The 16,116-nt window shown below is 40.1% G+C and overlaps 1 protein-coding gene and 1 non-coding gene across 4 annotated transcripts; both read right to left on the reverse strand.

Annotated features, from left to right (window-relative positions):
* Positions 1–4,173: 4,173 nt before the first annotated feature.
* On the reverse strand, positions 4,174–16,101 carry copz1 (COPI coat complex subunit zeta 1). Of its 3 annotated transcripts, NM_203948.1 has the most exon segments (10): positions 4,177–4,956; positions 5,679–5,717; positions 6,796–6,847; positions 8,615–8,692; positions 9,974–10,029; positions 10,708–10,799; positions 11,120–11,148; positions 11,151–11,201; positions 11,940–12,008; positions 15,996–16,032. In NM_203948.1, coding segments are annotated over 9 exon segments (468 nt in total). In that variant the 5' UTR covers positions 11,963–12,008; positions 15,996–16,032; the 3' UTR covers positions 4,177–4,908.
* On the reverse strand, positions 12,786–12,882 carry mir148b (microRNA mir-148b). Its single transcript, NR_049589.1, has one exon. It is a non-coding gene; the product is annotated as a microRNA mir-148b (primary transcript).
* Positions 16,102–16,116: the final 15 nt, after the last annotated feature.

Below are 16,116 nucleotides of genomic sequence, written 5' to 3' on the forward strand. Positions count from 1 at the left end.
TGGAAGCTAGTAAAATGGAGACACTTGAGCTCATTTATTAACACTTGGCAAATATGTACTTGGCCAGTAACCCATTACAATCAATTGAGTATTAGCGTTGTTTACACTGCTGCAAGAATAACAACTAATATCTGATTGGTTGCCATAGATCACTGCACAAGGGCAAAGTTGCCCAGTGTTATTAAGTTTTCCCCAGAAGTGGGGGCAATTGTGGGACATGCTGATAGCAGTGCCATGTATGCAGGGACACTGGAATACAGTGAAGACAGTGGACTAGCTATTGGAATGTGGTACTCACAATTTCATCAGAAAAAGTCATAACACAAGTGACACTTATGGCAATGCCATGAACTGGTCCAGGATTGGTTATGTGAGATCTGGAATACTCAGCCTCACTCACTGCACAGAAGAAAGTGTTCCTATTGTCCCTGCTGCCTCAGGGCAGGGGCAGAAAGGCCCAGATTGCCTCTGGTTTTCATTTTTCATTTCTCAATTGTTCTTCTCCTTTTTAGGGTTCATTACCCAATAATGAGCAATTTTGACCCATTGACATTCATTACTATTTTGCTTTCTTTGTTCTACCTACCAGTAGGAGAAAAAAAGCTACTCACTGATTGATTGTATGGGTTACTGCCCATGTGCCATCGGGCTGCGAGGACCTTCTAAGGGTGAATACAGACGGGCGATTAGTTGCCATGATTTTTAAAATCGAGTTGTGGGGACTAATCGCCCATTGAAAAAGTCACAGTCCCGCGCAGTACATTTTGCACATAGCGACTTGTACTATTGTGCACTGAGATTAGTTGCAGCAATTAGTCGCCATGACGGGGTTTTCTGGCTCCAATACTGGCGTTTTAAAAAATCAAAGCAACTAATCGCCCCTTCTGTCTTCGCCCTTAAGGCAGTGGCACACAGGGAGATTAGTCGTCCGCGATATATCTTCACTACCAGGGGTGACTAATCTCCCCGAAATGCCATCCCACCAGCAACAATGTGGGATGGCCCCGAAATTGCCTCGCAAGGAAACTTCGGGTGATTTTAGGAAACCAAAGTGACGAGTATGCCATACCACTGCACATTTACATTCTTGCTGGTGGGATGGCATTTCGGGGAGAATAGTTGCCCGCAGTAGTGAAGAATTATCGTGGGTGACTAATCTCCCCATGTGCCACTGCCCTTAGGGTGAAGACACACAAAGCTACTAGTAGCAGCTACTTGACACAGCTACTAAAAGGCAGAAAATACACTGCCATAAACAGTAATGACAAATATTCAGTAAATGATCAGCATTGTCTATTTCTGTAGCTGCGACAAGTAGCTGCTACTAGTACGGTAGCTCTGTGTGTCTTCACCCTTAGGGAGGTGACAGACAGGGAGATCAGTCGCCCCGCGACAAATCTCCGTTGCCGCGGGCGACTAATCTCCCTGCAATGCCATCAACCGGCAATGATGTCGCTGGTGAGATGGCATAATGTGTCGCTGCGATTTCCAGAAGTCGCCCGAAGTTTCCTCTCAAAGCAATCGTAGCGACGCGTTTGCCATCCCACCGGCGATTTACATCCTTGCCGATGGGATGGCATTGCGGGGAGATTAGTTGCCTGCGGCAACGAAGATTTGTTGCGGGGCGACTAATCTCCCCATCTGTCACCTCCCTTATAGTGAATATGTTGATCATTATTATACAGGGAAGGGCTGGATGAATTATGAGACTGAACAATTCTGTACTGTGTACAGGCAGAAGCCCTAAAATAAAAATATTACTGCTGCAGTCTGGTTAACCCCTTGTCTGATGGCTGCCAGTGGGACTTCTCATGCTAGCATTGGGCTGAGGGCCCTTTGCAGTTAATGGGTTAAAAATCACAGACTCTATAAATGATATGTATGTACAGAACCAATCGTCTTTAAGATCAATTCTATTTTAGCTGTGCTATTCCTGTAATCTTTAGTGATCAGTCAAAAGTGAAATGATTGTAAAACAGAATAAATGGCTGCCTCATAACTTGCTCTGACTATGCACAGGATATTTATGTACAGCAGAGAATGCTGAATTCCTAAATATTATATATATATATATATATATATATATATATATATATATATAATAGTCTGAAACAAAGTAGGTTCCCTTGCAGCAGTCACATTGTAGGTGATGATATGGACTTGAACCAAAAAAACCTCCAAAAACCATAGCACTATGCATGTTCTGAAGCCATTGTCAGCCATATACCCAGCAAATCCCACCACGTTAGGCAGCCAATCAGTGCGTAGTGGATTAATGTTGACTCTTGGGCAGAGATCACTTATGGGAAACTTTTTTTATTGGGAGGTTAACACTTCAAATCCCCTACTATCCTCAGCATCTGTATCCAGAGGAAACACAGACTGTTACATATAATGATGAGCACTATACAGTACTGTTAGATATGGCTCAGTATGATGCAACATTGACCCCCCCTCCCAGCTCAGCCTAAGTCCCCCATTTCTCTTTGATCTTCTGCACTGAATGCTAAAAAATAAAGATACAATGTTTCTCAAACTTAATTTAAAAAAAGCAGCTTTTGGCAAAGAGCTCAAAAAACTTAACAAGCTACACCTGCAGTTAGACACAATTGTAACTAATAAGCTTAACTGGTCTCTTGGGGGAACCGAGACTTGCAGCTTTAAGGGCAATTTCACCTTTTTCAGCAAAACTATTATAACACATAAAACAAAACCCCAAAACTCCCAGAAATGTGTTCAAACTTTAAAAAAAAACTGCCAAAAATGGGAATATTTAGGGGGTGTGGTTGCAAAAACGGTCATGGTCAAAAAAATTACGCACACCATTTCTTTTTGTCCTTCTTCCCAATTTTCAAATGTTGAGAGATATGTTTAAAGGATTCCTATACCTTTCTCTGAGTTGGCAACTTTATGAGCCCATATGTAGTAGAGTTCCAAATCACTTCAAAATCCAACTAGAGGGGCTGCACTTAATGCAATTTAAACTGCGTGGTACTCTAATAAAATAACCTTTTAATTAAGAATTCTGCCTGAGATTTGCTCAGTAAGTGCCTGCTCTTCAGTGACCCTGGAGCTAGGTATACCAAGAAGGATGCATTTTTGGTAATGAGACCAAATTGCAAATATTTTTTAAATGGCAATTCTTATTTATTTCCATTACCTAAACCTTTCCAAAGATGAACACCACCTACTGGAAAACATTCTGGTCAAATAGAAATAACTGCAGAAGGAAATTAAACTTTTTTTTTTTTTTTAATTAAATGGGACCTCCCATAATGCCACCTGCTGTTATTTGAATTTCCAATATACCATTTGTGTTGTGCATAAACAGCACATGAAAGCTGACAAAAGATTTTATTAGTAAAGTTTTGGTTGACCTTGCCTAAGCCTGAATGAACCCCTGCAAGTCGGTAACACTTGGAATTCAGTACGGTGTAAACTATCCCACTTTCAGTTCTCTTTCATGTTGGCATAAAAATGTCAATCACAATATATTTGGCCTTTGAAGCCGACATTACACACCTTCACAGCCTCTGGATCCTATTTTCTTCTCTGCATCTTCAGTCATGGCCCCAGACTGGCTCAGGCGCTAACATAAGCCTGTATTAACTGTATTAAGGGATTTATACTGCGCCAGCATTCTCACTGGGATAAGGTAACACCTCCTCCTCATTGGCCGATGCTTTAAGATACACAGGAAACAGAACTTCTACAGACGGCGGTAAATATTGGTGAATAGGCAGTGAGAGTTGCAATGAAAAGAAAAGGCCAAGTTGCTAGGCACCCCAAGGGATTTTAGCCACTTACTTCCTAGCCCAGGCCTCTTTTTTTTGGGTTGCTAATCCGATAAGCACCTTACTGCCATTGTGTCCCAATGAGTACCAAGTGTACTGAAGTGGGGGCATGCACAGTACAGAAATCAGCAATAAATTCTGCGCATGTGTTCACCATGGGGTTGCCTGCTGCAGCACTCACAGGAGGAACACTGGCCTACCTAGAAACACCAATATGAACCCTACCAACCAATCAAACGTACTGATATTACTGCCCAATTTACATTCACTTCAGCCAAGTTTCAGAAGAGCCAACAATGTTATTTGTTTGGGAGCAAGAGAAAAAAGTGCTGAATTCCTTCAGCAAATGACAAGAATAAAGAACAGGAATAACACAAACCAATGTTGGTATGGCATTTATTCATCTTATGTATTAGTTGGTATAAGGACAGCAAGAAAATATGCTTTGAATGCATCACGTTGGTCCACTTTAACAAGGTTTCCCTCTAACAGAAGGCAAGAGAGTCTGTTTATCATATTCATGGTTTGTGATGTGTGAGTTACCGCCTACCCTACTGAATGCAAATGATCCGTTCATTTGGCACTTAGAGGTCTCAGGAAGCAAAACACACAAGAATTGTTCTGCCAGAGCAGAAACCTGATGAATGATCTCGATAAAATTCCTCTTACCTACTGAGAATGGGACATCATTTATTTACATCAAGTGAAAGTGAAGGCTTGATTTAGGCCATACTGCGAGGCTGGGCACAGGCGCTGCTAAGTGAATGTGTGCAAAGCTATACTACTCTGCAGCTTCCCATAGAAACCCATTGGGACATTTCAGATTCCTAAACTACTGTATGAGTACAACTGAATTCTTTGCTTTGGGAGGAAATAAATGAAACATTTGTAAAAGGAAAAACAAACAATCTTAGAAGACATGAGACCATGGGTCTTGGATCACCAATGCACTTAAATACAAGATTCCATTAAAAAAAAAAAAAAAGTCAGTGCAAGAGATCTAACTTAGCGGCCGAATGCAATTGGTCGAAGAATGGGGACAAAGAAGGACAGCAGCTGTGGGCCCCATAAAGATGGAATGAATGATGGACTAGTGCAGGCCGGCAGACGCCAACTACCGGAGAAGGGACCACTTGATTTGCTCTTTTGCAGATTGTAGCACCTAAGGAAAAAAGAATGGGGGAAGAAAAGAAAGAATATGACTGTTATGATCTGATTTAGTCAAATCAACCTATCATAATTCAGATGCAACAGGGGGGCAAATGCTGGGGAATATACTTTCTATAAACATTTAAAAACAATGTGTCAGTCTTACAAGTGCTTTTACCATATGTATTTCAATTAATGCATAGGCTTCCATTCCACATGGAGGTATATGAGAGTCATTATTAAAAAGTGTTACGTTCCATATGTGCAGGACTGGATATCAAAATCATTGCCAGAAAAGGCGCCTTCTCACTCACTGCTCAAGTCTGGTCTTTAAATATGCAAATTAAGGTTAGGATTCAGTTAATTAATGGGCCACAGAATGCAGCTCTACTGTGGAACCTATAGGGATATCTAAGGCCACCCAAGTCCAAATGCTTTGCTTTATACTAAGCAAAAGAGAGGCCATGGCTCAAAACTGATGGTCTGATGGACTGATAATGGTCTTCACTTAATAAGCATGTGTCTGGCTAACTCACATACAAAGCACATCTATGTACCTCAGCTACTATGTAGCTATGTAACAACCTGCAAGAAAATACTTGGTCACTAACCCAAAGAAGCCAGACAGACCTGAGGATTTTGGAGATACAGAAGTGTGCTACACACAGAGAACGTGGTATATAATACAAACATAAACCTAGGAATTTCCCCATGTGCTAAGGTTATACAGCATACCTGTGATACTGTTTGCTCTGTGAGAGGAACGTCATCACCCTGAAAAGAGAATAAATCCATGTTATTACAAACTTAGTATCATGGGAGAAATGCATGGTACTTAACGGCAATTGTACCACATGGTTAAACATAAAATGCTCATCCTTTTTTTTTTTTTTTATCTCAGAGTGTCTCAATTCTAAAGACCCCCCATGTCTAGAGATCACTACTCTTGCATAGTGCATGGCACACCTCACCCCCTTCCCTTCTCTCATCACTGCAGGTGGTACTGCCAGTATGTGGGCACAAATCCCTCTGAGAGCACAGCAAACATAGTGACAGCATGATAATGGGGGCCATAAATCTGCCTGCTCAGCAGGCATTCACAGGGAGCTGCAAGGGGGACCCAGGGGACAGATGTTAGACAGAGAAACACCATATGGTGGCAAGGGTCTTAACCACTTCACTGCTGCCCAGAAAACAATTCACCCAGTGCACTAAGAAAGGGCTGCTCTAGTACAACTTGTACTTTTTGGCATTAGGCTCTAAAAGAGCATGACCTGGTTAGATGCTCTGCTACACCCTGCATTGTAAAACTATATAAAATGATTAGAACATGTTTTTCTATAGCTCCAGCAGAATTTCAGAATAATGTATGTATGTATGTATGTATGTATGTATGTATGTAAGAGGAAAGATATCACAAGCTATAAGAGCACATTCATAATTATGCTAATTATATTAAAAATGTATTACAGTATACCAGACAGTCTATACAGCACAGACACAGAACAGTTACAGCAACAATCTCTGCATAGAAGAGCTTACAGTGTAAATATTGTGTTTGGAAGAGACTATAATAAGTTGATACAACAGTAACTTTCTTTTAGTCACAATGACCCACCCCCCAATCTACAAACAACCCTAATGTTCTCATGGCTTATGAAGCCAGGCCCAGACTGGCAATCTGTGGATTGTGGCAAATGCCAGAGGGGCTGCTGTAAGATGGCATAGACAGTCACTATTTAGTGGACTTGAAATGCCAGGGCCTATTTTGTATCCCAGTCCAAACCTATATGGAGCCTCGAGCACGTAAGCACTGTTTTTATCCCCAGAAGTGCCACACATTTCTACTTACCCTTAGTGCCACACGGTGAACCACTTGCTGAGGGTCACTCTCTAGTATGACTCTGCATTGCAAGAAACAAGGGAAATAGTTGAACAAAACTGCACACACCCTTATATTAACCATTTGTGAGCAGCACACCATTACGTTGAAGTACACAGACAGTTAAGCTAAAGACAATTCCTTTACCTCTTAATAGCCACGGCCCTGCTGTTCAGACTGCAGCACCCCCAGAATGGAATCACTGATAATGATGTCATTACACAGAAAAAGAGTGGCACTTACGCAGTAATGGCACCGTTAGAAAGCGTTCCATTCATAGAGTCGCTATGATAGTAACTGCTGCACAATCACAAGTCAAACAAAAACAGGCACAGACGGAGAATGTACAAGTTCCAGATTAACATTTCTGTTTACAATAATGGAATGATTTTATGGTCTTCATTTGTGAATCTGAAGTACTATGAGGTGCATGCTAAAATATTAACCACTTGGCTCCCACTAAGATACAAAGCAGCATTTAAACATAGGCCAATAAGCTGAGCATATACAATATATATACCCAGTGGTTTCTCTATATGTATTGAAAGAAAACAGAAATTAATGCAATGAGGGGCCAAAAGATTGCCATGCTCTGGCATAGGATGTTTTAACTTGCCATATCTATTTCCTAAACATTAAGCCAAATCCCTGCGAGTAATGTAATTTACTTGCGGTGTTTCTCATGTTAGCAAAGGGGGATGGCATTTTTCGGTGATTTGTCCCACTGTAGCACATTTTTACTGCGGGCAACAAATCTCCCTGTATGTCATTGCTCACAAAGTTAACTATTAGTATGTTGCAGAATGTCATGTTCTTAGCAACTTTTCAACTGGTTTACCTTCTCTTCTGCCTCTTTTTTAAAAGGAGACATATAGTGTAACTAAAAAGGCTTGCAATCTTGTAGGCAATAATGAATAATATATTGTGCTGGCTTTACTCTGGGCTGAAAATTACCTTAAAAAGATCACTTTATTGGAGCTCCCTATAGTTCCTCTCAGGTCCCTCCTTGTTTCAAATGAGGGGTGGGCATGTTCTAACCGTCCCTGCCAGAAGCACAGTAAAAGGGGGATAGCCAATAACAGCCCTGCAGGCACACAACCAAAGACAGGCTTCAGTTCCCTATCAGGTCAGCCTAGCTGCTGATTGGTTCCTATCCTACCGTGCAGTGTGCTGAGAGTAGCCAACTCCCCTGCACAGCCTGGGAAAGGAGGCAGCAGGAAGTGGAACAGATGGGCGTGAATAGCAGGCTTTTCGCAAAAATTTTTTTTTAAAAATATCAGTCCAACACATCTTTTTAAAGCACATATTTTGAGCAGTACAATGCACTGGCACATTCTTGTTTTTCATATATGTCCCTCTTGACTGTTTGTTGTGTGTTACGAGACTAGCCAGCCAAGAAACTATTGCTCTGTGAAGCTATGGTTATTATTACTATTTATCATGTATCGTTCAGGCCCAATTCTATTCAATTCTGTATCACTCATTGAAACCGCCTGCCTGGTTGCAAGGATAAATTGGACCATTTATAAGATGAAACCTATATTCTGGGTGGGACTGGCCTACCAGGGCACCAGGAGAAAAATAGATGGGCCCCAACTCCCTGGATATGTCAGCTGGCCAGGGATTGCCTCTACCGGTAAAGGGAACCAGTGAGGAGGGATTGGGCTCTTGATATGGCACTTACGGTGGGCCCTGGGCATGCTAGTTTGCAACTGCCTATATGTATAATCTGGTAAAGAAAAGCCCTCAGGAAGCTGTAAATGTGCAATGGGTAAGTAAATCATCTTACCCTCCATCTATAATCTCATCAACTGCCAGGAAAAGTCCTTCCATATTCTCAAGCAGGGTTCGCTTTTCGACATTTTTGCTGTAAAAACATAATATACTCTATATTTTTACACAAGAAAAAACTGTAGATGTTATTTGCATGGATAAACATTAGGGGGCTTCCATTATCAGCAAGAACACAGTGAAAATTTACTTCCAACTTTTCCCAGAGGATTGCTCCAGTGTGATGGGCTCCTACATAAAAGTTACACCAACTGATGTTAGCTGAAATCAATCAGTAATTCCAGCACTAATCATATTTCAGTAGAAACAAAGAAATGTTACTTAAAGCTCCTAGCTAAACCTGAGAGGTCAGCAGAATGAACCACTACGAAACAGCTATGGCCCTAGGTACTGACCCCCAAGCGGCTTTTAGTGGCTCTTTCAAATTATTAAAAATCAGTCAGTTGATGCATAGTAACGCAAGAGATCTGTAACAATATTAAAAAGGTTGTGTAGCCTAATTGCCTCGCCAGGCTTTTATGGGTCTCCTAATCATTAATAGCAATAGGGGACCACTTTATGATCAGTTTTATCATTTTGAATCTCTAGGTTTAATAATGGATTTATAATTATGAATAAATGATCAATCTTAGCCATGAAGGTTAATTTCACAGTATTCTACTGGCCAAGTAGGTCTTCACACATTGGTTTAAGCAGAGTACAAAAACATGGAAAAATCTGGTCATACATTGACAGACTGGATCTTCTCCCAAATTTGCCACTTCTTCTGGCCAAATTGAGCAGTTCTTATCATTTGGCACCCAGGCCAAACACTGGATAATAATACAAACTTGCTAACATGCCCAGTTGATATCAAGCTGATTTTGCAAGCTTTTATTGCCCTGTGTTTTAGTCGCTGTGACTTTTAAAAAGCAAGTTCCAGCGACAATTCACTTGTCTTTTCCTAACAAGTGATTACAAGAGATTTCAACAACGGAGCGATTCTATTTCCCACAAATTCAGGTGTCATATTCCCTGCCCACAATTAGAAATTAAATTCAGTGCAATGGGGAAATCGCAGCGACTTCCCGGTCAGTGGGTTTTACGTTCAGCAATTACAATAGTTTTGAATGACAATGCTTTCTTTGTAAAATTGCTCATAGCGATTCGGAGCGATAAGTGATTTGAAGTAGTATCGTCGGTTTAGGTACTGGCGATTTATATTCTTCTCTATGTAGACACAAAACAAGTCGCTGGAACTCGCTTTTTAAAAATTGCAGGGACTAAGCTCTCTGTGGGGCATTAGCCTTAAGTGTAATTTTATCAATGAACAGTTACTAATCAGTTCTAGGTTGAGCAGACACATTCCATCACTTACCGGAGCATCTGGCTTAAGGAGTCAAAGAGACAGTTCAAAACAGCCATGAGCATAAGCTATGCAGAGGAGGAAAGAAATGATCATTAATTTATGTGAAAGATATTATTATTAATTTACGTGACACAAGAGGTTTGGGAACTAGCAAAAAGCTGCAGCTGACTAAACAGAAATATATTCAGTTTTATGGAATAAACTGACAGATAGAAAAGAAATGTATTTGCATGGGTTTAAACAGGTGGAAAAACACAATACAAGGTATGTTTATTACCAAGAGCAAAACTGCCTCCATGATGTTCTAACTATGCCAATACATCCATTTAGAACAATCCAGCTCCAATAAATCATTCACATCGGGAAAATACATAGTAATTAATTCCCTAGCAAACCTTGACGTAATTAGAAACCCTGCCTGTAAGCCAGATGTGAGCAAAGTCAATATTATCATCTGTGATAAACTGCATATGTTATGCTCAGGCACTATCTGACTGATTCCCCTCATAATCACACATTAGTAACACTTCTTTTCTGCCTTTAGGGTTTGTGTTGACCTATTACAACCTGTGAGAATACAGAATTTGAGCAAACATTACGTTAACATAAGAGAATAAGAGGGGAAAAAAAAAAAAAAGGTTGGTTCGGTTCTGATTACAAAATCAACATCTTGTAAAGGTGCTTTTGTGGTTCAAAAAGAGGCTCTTGCCACCAATCAAGTTAAAGCAAGTTGTGGTACATACCTCGTTTTCATGTGAGCTTCCAATGACATAAAAATACAGGTCAATGCTGCTTTTATACACCACAGTCAGCCCCTCTAGAAGAGCAATCTCGCCTACACAGAGAAAAACAAGTGATTAGCACTGACCAGTCCACAATGAGCCATGGGAAAAGTCATTTATGTAGAATGTTACAGGGAATACTGGGACAGGTACAAAGAATCACCTTCTTACATTATGATGATATTTAGATGGAAAATGAGCAGTTTTCACTGTCACCTGGATTTGAATCCAACCGAATACTCATGAAGTAAACTAAACATTGTAGCACAATCTGCATTCCAAAAATGGATGCTAAGTAACTTCAAGCACAGTCAAGGTAACTACTAGGGAACATGTGTCACACAATACAAACCAATCTCTTGCTGATACTTACTGTCTGTCCGATGGGTTTTATTGAAAATGTTTTTTTCAAAAGCCTTCTGCTCCTTGACGGTGGGATAGGTTTCATCATAATACTATGGAGTAAAGATTGACAGAAGGAAATTTAGCTTATTGCATTTTTCAGGCCCTTAAGTATATATCTAAACCAGTACTTCACTCTCTTCTGCCGTTCCTGATTGTGGAATGATACAGGTTTGTTAGGGTTAGCAGTCAAACCCTGACTCACTCAGTAACATTATTAAGATGAAAGCAGAAAAGTTCTCTGTTTTTATATATAAAAAACAAAAAAAAAACAAAACACATAATGCTCAAGGGGCACACTGAATATACACAGAATATCATGTGATATAACAGCTACCCAACTGGTATTGCAAGAGATTTATTTTCCCTTAGTGGCTGCAGTAGTCACAACCTGGTGCTACAAAAGGAGTCAATGGATTGGCACTGTATTAACTTGCAAGACCAATGCCTATTGCTGCCCTAAATGAAATAAATGAGTGCATGAAGCTTTGACACACTAGTATCACAATAGCAGCACATCTACATGACTTGTGCTTATATACCACATGTACAGTCTCAAGTTTGAAGTTGCTGTGTGTTTTATACATTCGTTCTGGATCAGCATGTTTGTACATAAAAGAACAAAAGGGAAGCATCTTTGAATCATGCATTTATAATGCTTCTATGCTGCATCTGCTTATAGACACAATGAGAAAATATCAAGTGCAAGGACATACACACTGATGTCTATAGGTGAAACTGGCAGCACTAAGGGCTAGCAGTCACCAATATGCACTTTTATTAAAACCTACCTTAGCAAAGAGCCGCTCCCCATCATTGTCCAAAATTAAAACAGCTTTCACTGTGTACAAGGAAGGATCCTGCCAAGAGAAACACAATAATCACTCTAACCTTGCAACAAAGGAGGAAAGCAATCTGTCGTGCCCAGGAAAATAAAGAGAGAAATGTGTGATGGCTGGGAGGAAATATTTATAGAAGAAGCCAGTTTGTGTGATATGGAAAGACTATTTTTTTAATGTTAAGGACAGTAATAATAAAGTAAATGTCTGCATATACTTACAGCCTTTTCAAGCAACATGGCAACTCCCTTACATACTATATGTATAACTGTGATATCATACAGACACCTACAAAAGAAACTGTGGTGTCACAGAATAAACAGAGGAATATAATACTGGTATGGTTGTTCTCGTGACATGGGTTTCCCATATAAATGCAAAAAACAGAGGCAATACCCTTCATCCACTATATATTATGACCCATCCACTAACACCACTTATTATATTTCCCCAATAAGTAGATCTAGCTAAAGATAAAATCCCCTTCAGGCTGCCAGATTTCTAGTTGACATCAATCTGATATCCTAAGGCACAATGAACGTTCTTCATACCGGGAGGAATGCCTGATTTGTAAATGAATTACTCTGGGCACAGAGCTGATCTTGTACTTGCACACAAGGCTATCCTTGTATAATGCACAGTTTGTGACAAAAGAGAGAAAAGTGGAATGGAAGAGATAAGACCACATTTGACAGAATAACCACAGGAAGGATGTGGGGTATAGTGAGACTTTTTGGACCTTTCATGCTCCACTTGTCAGCCAGTCCATTAGCCTAGAGAGAGCTCACTTTAATGGAGTAGTGAAGCCCTCGAGACAAAGTTCTGTGATGCACTGACTTCCACTTACTCACAGCCGGAGTGTATAACAGAACTTCACCTCAAACGCTGTTCCTCATTCGCATGTAGTTCCACCTCTCTGCCATCCATGTACCAAGATACATGCATTCTATATGCTGCATTGCACTTCTTGTAGCTGATTCAACTGTACAGCATTGCCCTACCAACCCAAGAATGTTTGTGATTCCCAACACATTAATAAGGAATACATTAATACAGGAAATAAATATCAACACCCTCCAACAAAAAACATAAAAAATTATTTAAGTGTTCTAGGACCATATCAAGGGAAAATAGATAACAGAAATCCTTTTGAACTTCCAGTATCCTTATACCCTTAATATCTAGAAGTTTAACTGCACCAGGAGGGGCACAGTTTGACTGTCACTGTGACAAAAGTGCCATAACTGAGAACGGATCAGATCTAAGCAATATTTACAAGGAAAGTTTTCTTTGGCTTAGTAACCCACAGCAATCAATTAGTAATTCACTCTGATTATTCAATTGTAATAAAAGTAACAGAAGGAAAATCCTTGCTGGGGCTTATCCTCCAGGTTAAAATTGACACTGAAAATTCTAAATCCAGGTAGACAATATTTTTTGGGAAAGGCTTGAAATCCAGCAGACCTCTCACATTATACTTAAAGGGGACAAATGGTGTCAAGAAGAAGCATTTTTTCATTGCATTATACACTTCTAAATACATGTATGTACCTTTAAGTTTCCTTTGGTGTTGCTGAAAAAGTTACGTAAATGTAAAAAACTTGCTAGCACCATTCACCGAATTGAGCTGCTGCTTTCCCAGGTTGAGAAGGAGATTATGTGGCACTCAGCACTTGCATTGTAGGATGCCATTCAATCAGCAGCTAGACAGACCTGAGAGGGAACTGCAAATAATGTTCCCTGTGTGAATCAGAGCTGGGGTTGGATACCCACTATCTACTGTTCTTCTGGGGAAACCTGTTAAACTACCTCTCTGTATTAGAAATGCGCATGATGCTTTTAGTTAGATAAATGCAATATATTCCATTTTATATTTCAATAACAAACTATATTTAGCACGTTGTCCCTGCTTTTCAGTCATCTTATAGTTCAACCACCAGACGAGGATGCCCCTTGGGAAACACCGATGACCCTGAATTCAATTAATGGTTTACCACTTACCATAGGAAAGTCATTATTTGCATGTTTGTCCAAACACAAAGGAGCCAATTTACTGTGCTATACCTGGAGTTTGGAAAGCGTTAGCACTTAATGCCTGTTCTGGTTCTACCTTTTATTTGTGGTTGATGGACACGTTCACTTTCCAATTTGTGAGTGGTAACTGATACTGTCAGTATTAAACTATTTGGTTTTTAGTTGTTCTGTTCAGTTTATGCCTAGGGTGCTGACTGAGAATATAATTTATGCTACTGTTCAAAGACAGCAATGTATGATATTCTTGTTAAAGGGAATATATAAAAGGAAGAAACATGGAATAGTAATAAAAACAGAGCATAGATTCAGGCATGTATGAATTCTTTACTGAGTTAGTCCCTATCAAGGTGTCATTGACTCTGCTAGCAGATGTTACCTGTTCTTCTCAATTCCCAAACAACCTCTTTATACAATGATTCTCTTTCAAGAAACTAACATGCCATGTGTCAATATTTGGGGGAACAGTCATTCAAAAGTAGATAAACACAGCAAAGACTAAGTTTAAAGTAGACATATATCATAAATGAAATATATGGTGCTGGTTTCACTCTGGGCTAAAAATAATCATTAGCTTTAAAAATGGCCTTTTTATTAAAGCTTCCTAATGAATTTCTTTCAAGAAACTTACATGCCATGCGTCAATATTTGGGGGAACAGTCACTCAAAAGTAGATAAACACGGCAAACACTAAGTTTAAAGTAGACATATAGCATAAATGAAATATATGGTGCTGGTTTCAGGTTTCACTCTGAGATAAAAATAATCATTAGCTTTACAAAATGGCCTTTTTATTAAAGCTTCCTATGGATCTGCCTGTCCATGTTTCAAGTGGTGGTGGGGGGGGGGGGGGTATGTCCTAATGGTCCCTGCCAGAAGCACAGTAGGAGGGGCATAGCCAATCACACACGCAAATGACGATTTCAGTTCCCTATCAGGTCTGGGAAAGAAGGCAGTGGGAAGTGGAAAAAATGGGTAGGACTAGTAGGGTTTTGGATACATTTTCAATAAATCGGCCAAAAACTTCTCAGCACATTTATTCTAGATTTTGAGGTGCATAATGCACTAGAACTTTCTTGTTTTTACCCAATACAATACCCTTTAATCACAACCTGTAAAGAGAGATTCTATAAAACTATATCTGGGATATGCAATACCCCATGGGAAACAAAATCCTGCAAAAAAAAATTGTTAAGAGTTTAAATGCCTGATACAGATATTGTATTGTGTTAAAACTGTTCTATATTTCTTCTACCATCAGCCATAGCCCAACTGCTGTTGTTAAACTGCAAATAGACTAATAGCAACAATCTGACATGCATAAGCGCCAGGCCTGTCCAGTCTAACCCAAAGAGATTTCAGAATAGCCCAGACACCTTTCTTTTTCCTTAAAAGCCCAATCAATCATCTACTACTACTACTATTACTACTACTACTATTTACTATTACTACTATTACTACTACTACTATTACTACTACTATTTACTATTACTACTACTACTATTTCTACATAAAAATCAGGCAGATTAGGAAGGAAACACACACCCACACAAGGAATATCAGAAGGGGTATAGCACTATAGAGTTTGGCACACTATATTCAGAAAATGTCACTACCAGATATTTTTTATTATTTCTGTGCCAGCAGCCCTTGCCCAGTCCTGCCATTCAATAGGGGGTCCCTGGCACAGGCTCACCATGGCGTAAGGCTCAGGTGCAACATCCCTGAATGACAAAAAGTAACTACTTTGCTGCACGATATCTCCTACAGGTCCCAAAATGAATAGCTACCCTAGCGTTTGAACGTATGCTGGGAGTCACAGCCCAAAGCCTGCCACTGACAGACCCTAACCACTCGTCCCCTGTCCCTACACAGCAGCCTGGCCAGCTAAACAAACGATTGCAACCACCATAGAAAAATAAAGTTTTACCGGCCCCCTCACACTAAAATCAAAGCTATTTCCGCGGCCTCACTCACCAACAGTATAGCATCCATCTTTCTCTATCCTGCTGACGTGGAGCAAAGCGCGCGTTGGCTAATTCATCTGCCAATCAAAACTTTAGCCGCGCCTCCTCGCTCAGTCTGATTGGAACAGGAA

Source organism: Xenopus tropicalis, chromosome 2 (assembly GCF_000004195.4).
Source record: "Xenopus tropicalis strain Nigerian chromosome 2, UCB_Xtro_10.0, whole genome shotgun sequence".
In the NCBI taxonomy this organism is placed as follows: domain Eukaryota; kingdom Metazoa; phylum Chordata; class Amphibia; order Anura; family Pipidae; genus Xenopus; species Xenopus tropicalis.

Bases quoted from the DNA above. Each gene is read 5' to 3' on its own strand.
- copz1 (XM_012956671.3), bottom strand. The intron at 8,693-9,973 runs GTAAGTGATGGA...ATGTTTTTACAG, and splicing joins TCCTTAAGCCAGATGCTCCG to CAAAAATGTCGAAAAGCGAA. The intron at 6,848-8,614 runs GTAAGATGATTT...CTTGCAATGCAG, and splicing joins GATGAGATTATAGATGGAGG to AGTCATACTAGAGAGTGACC.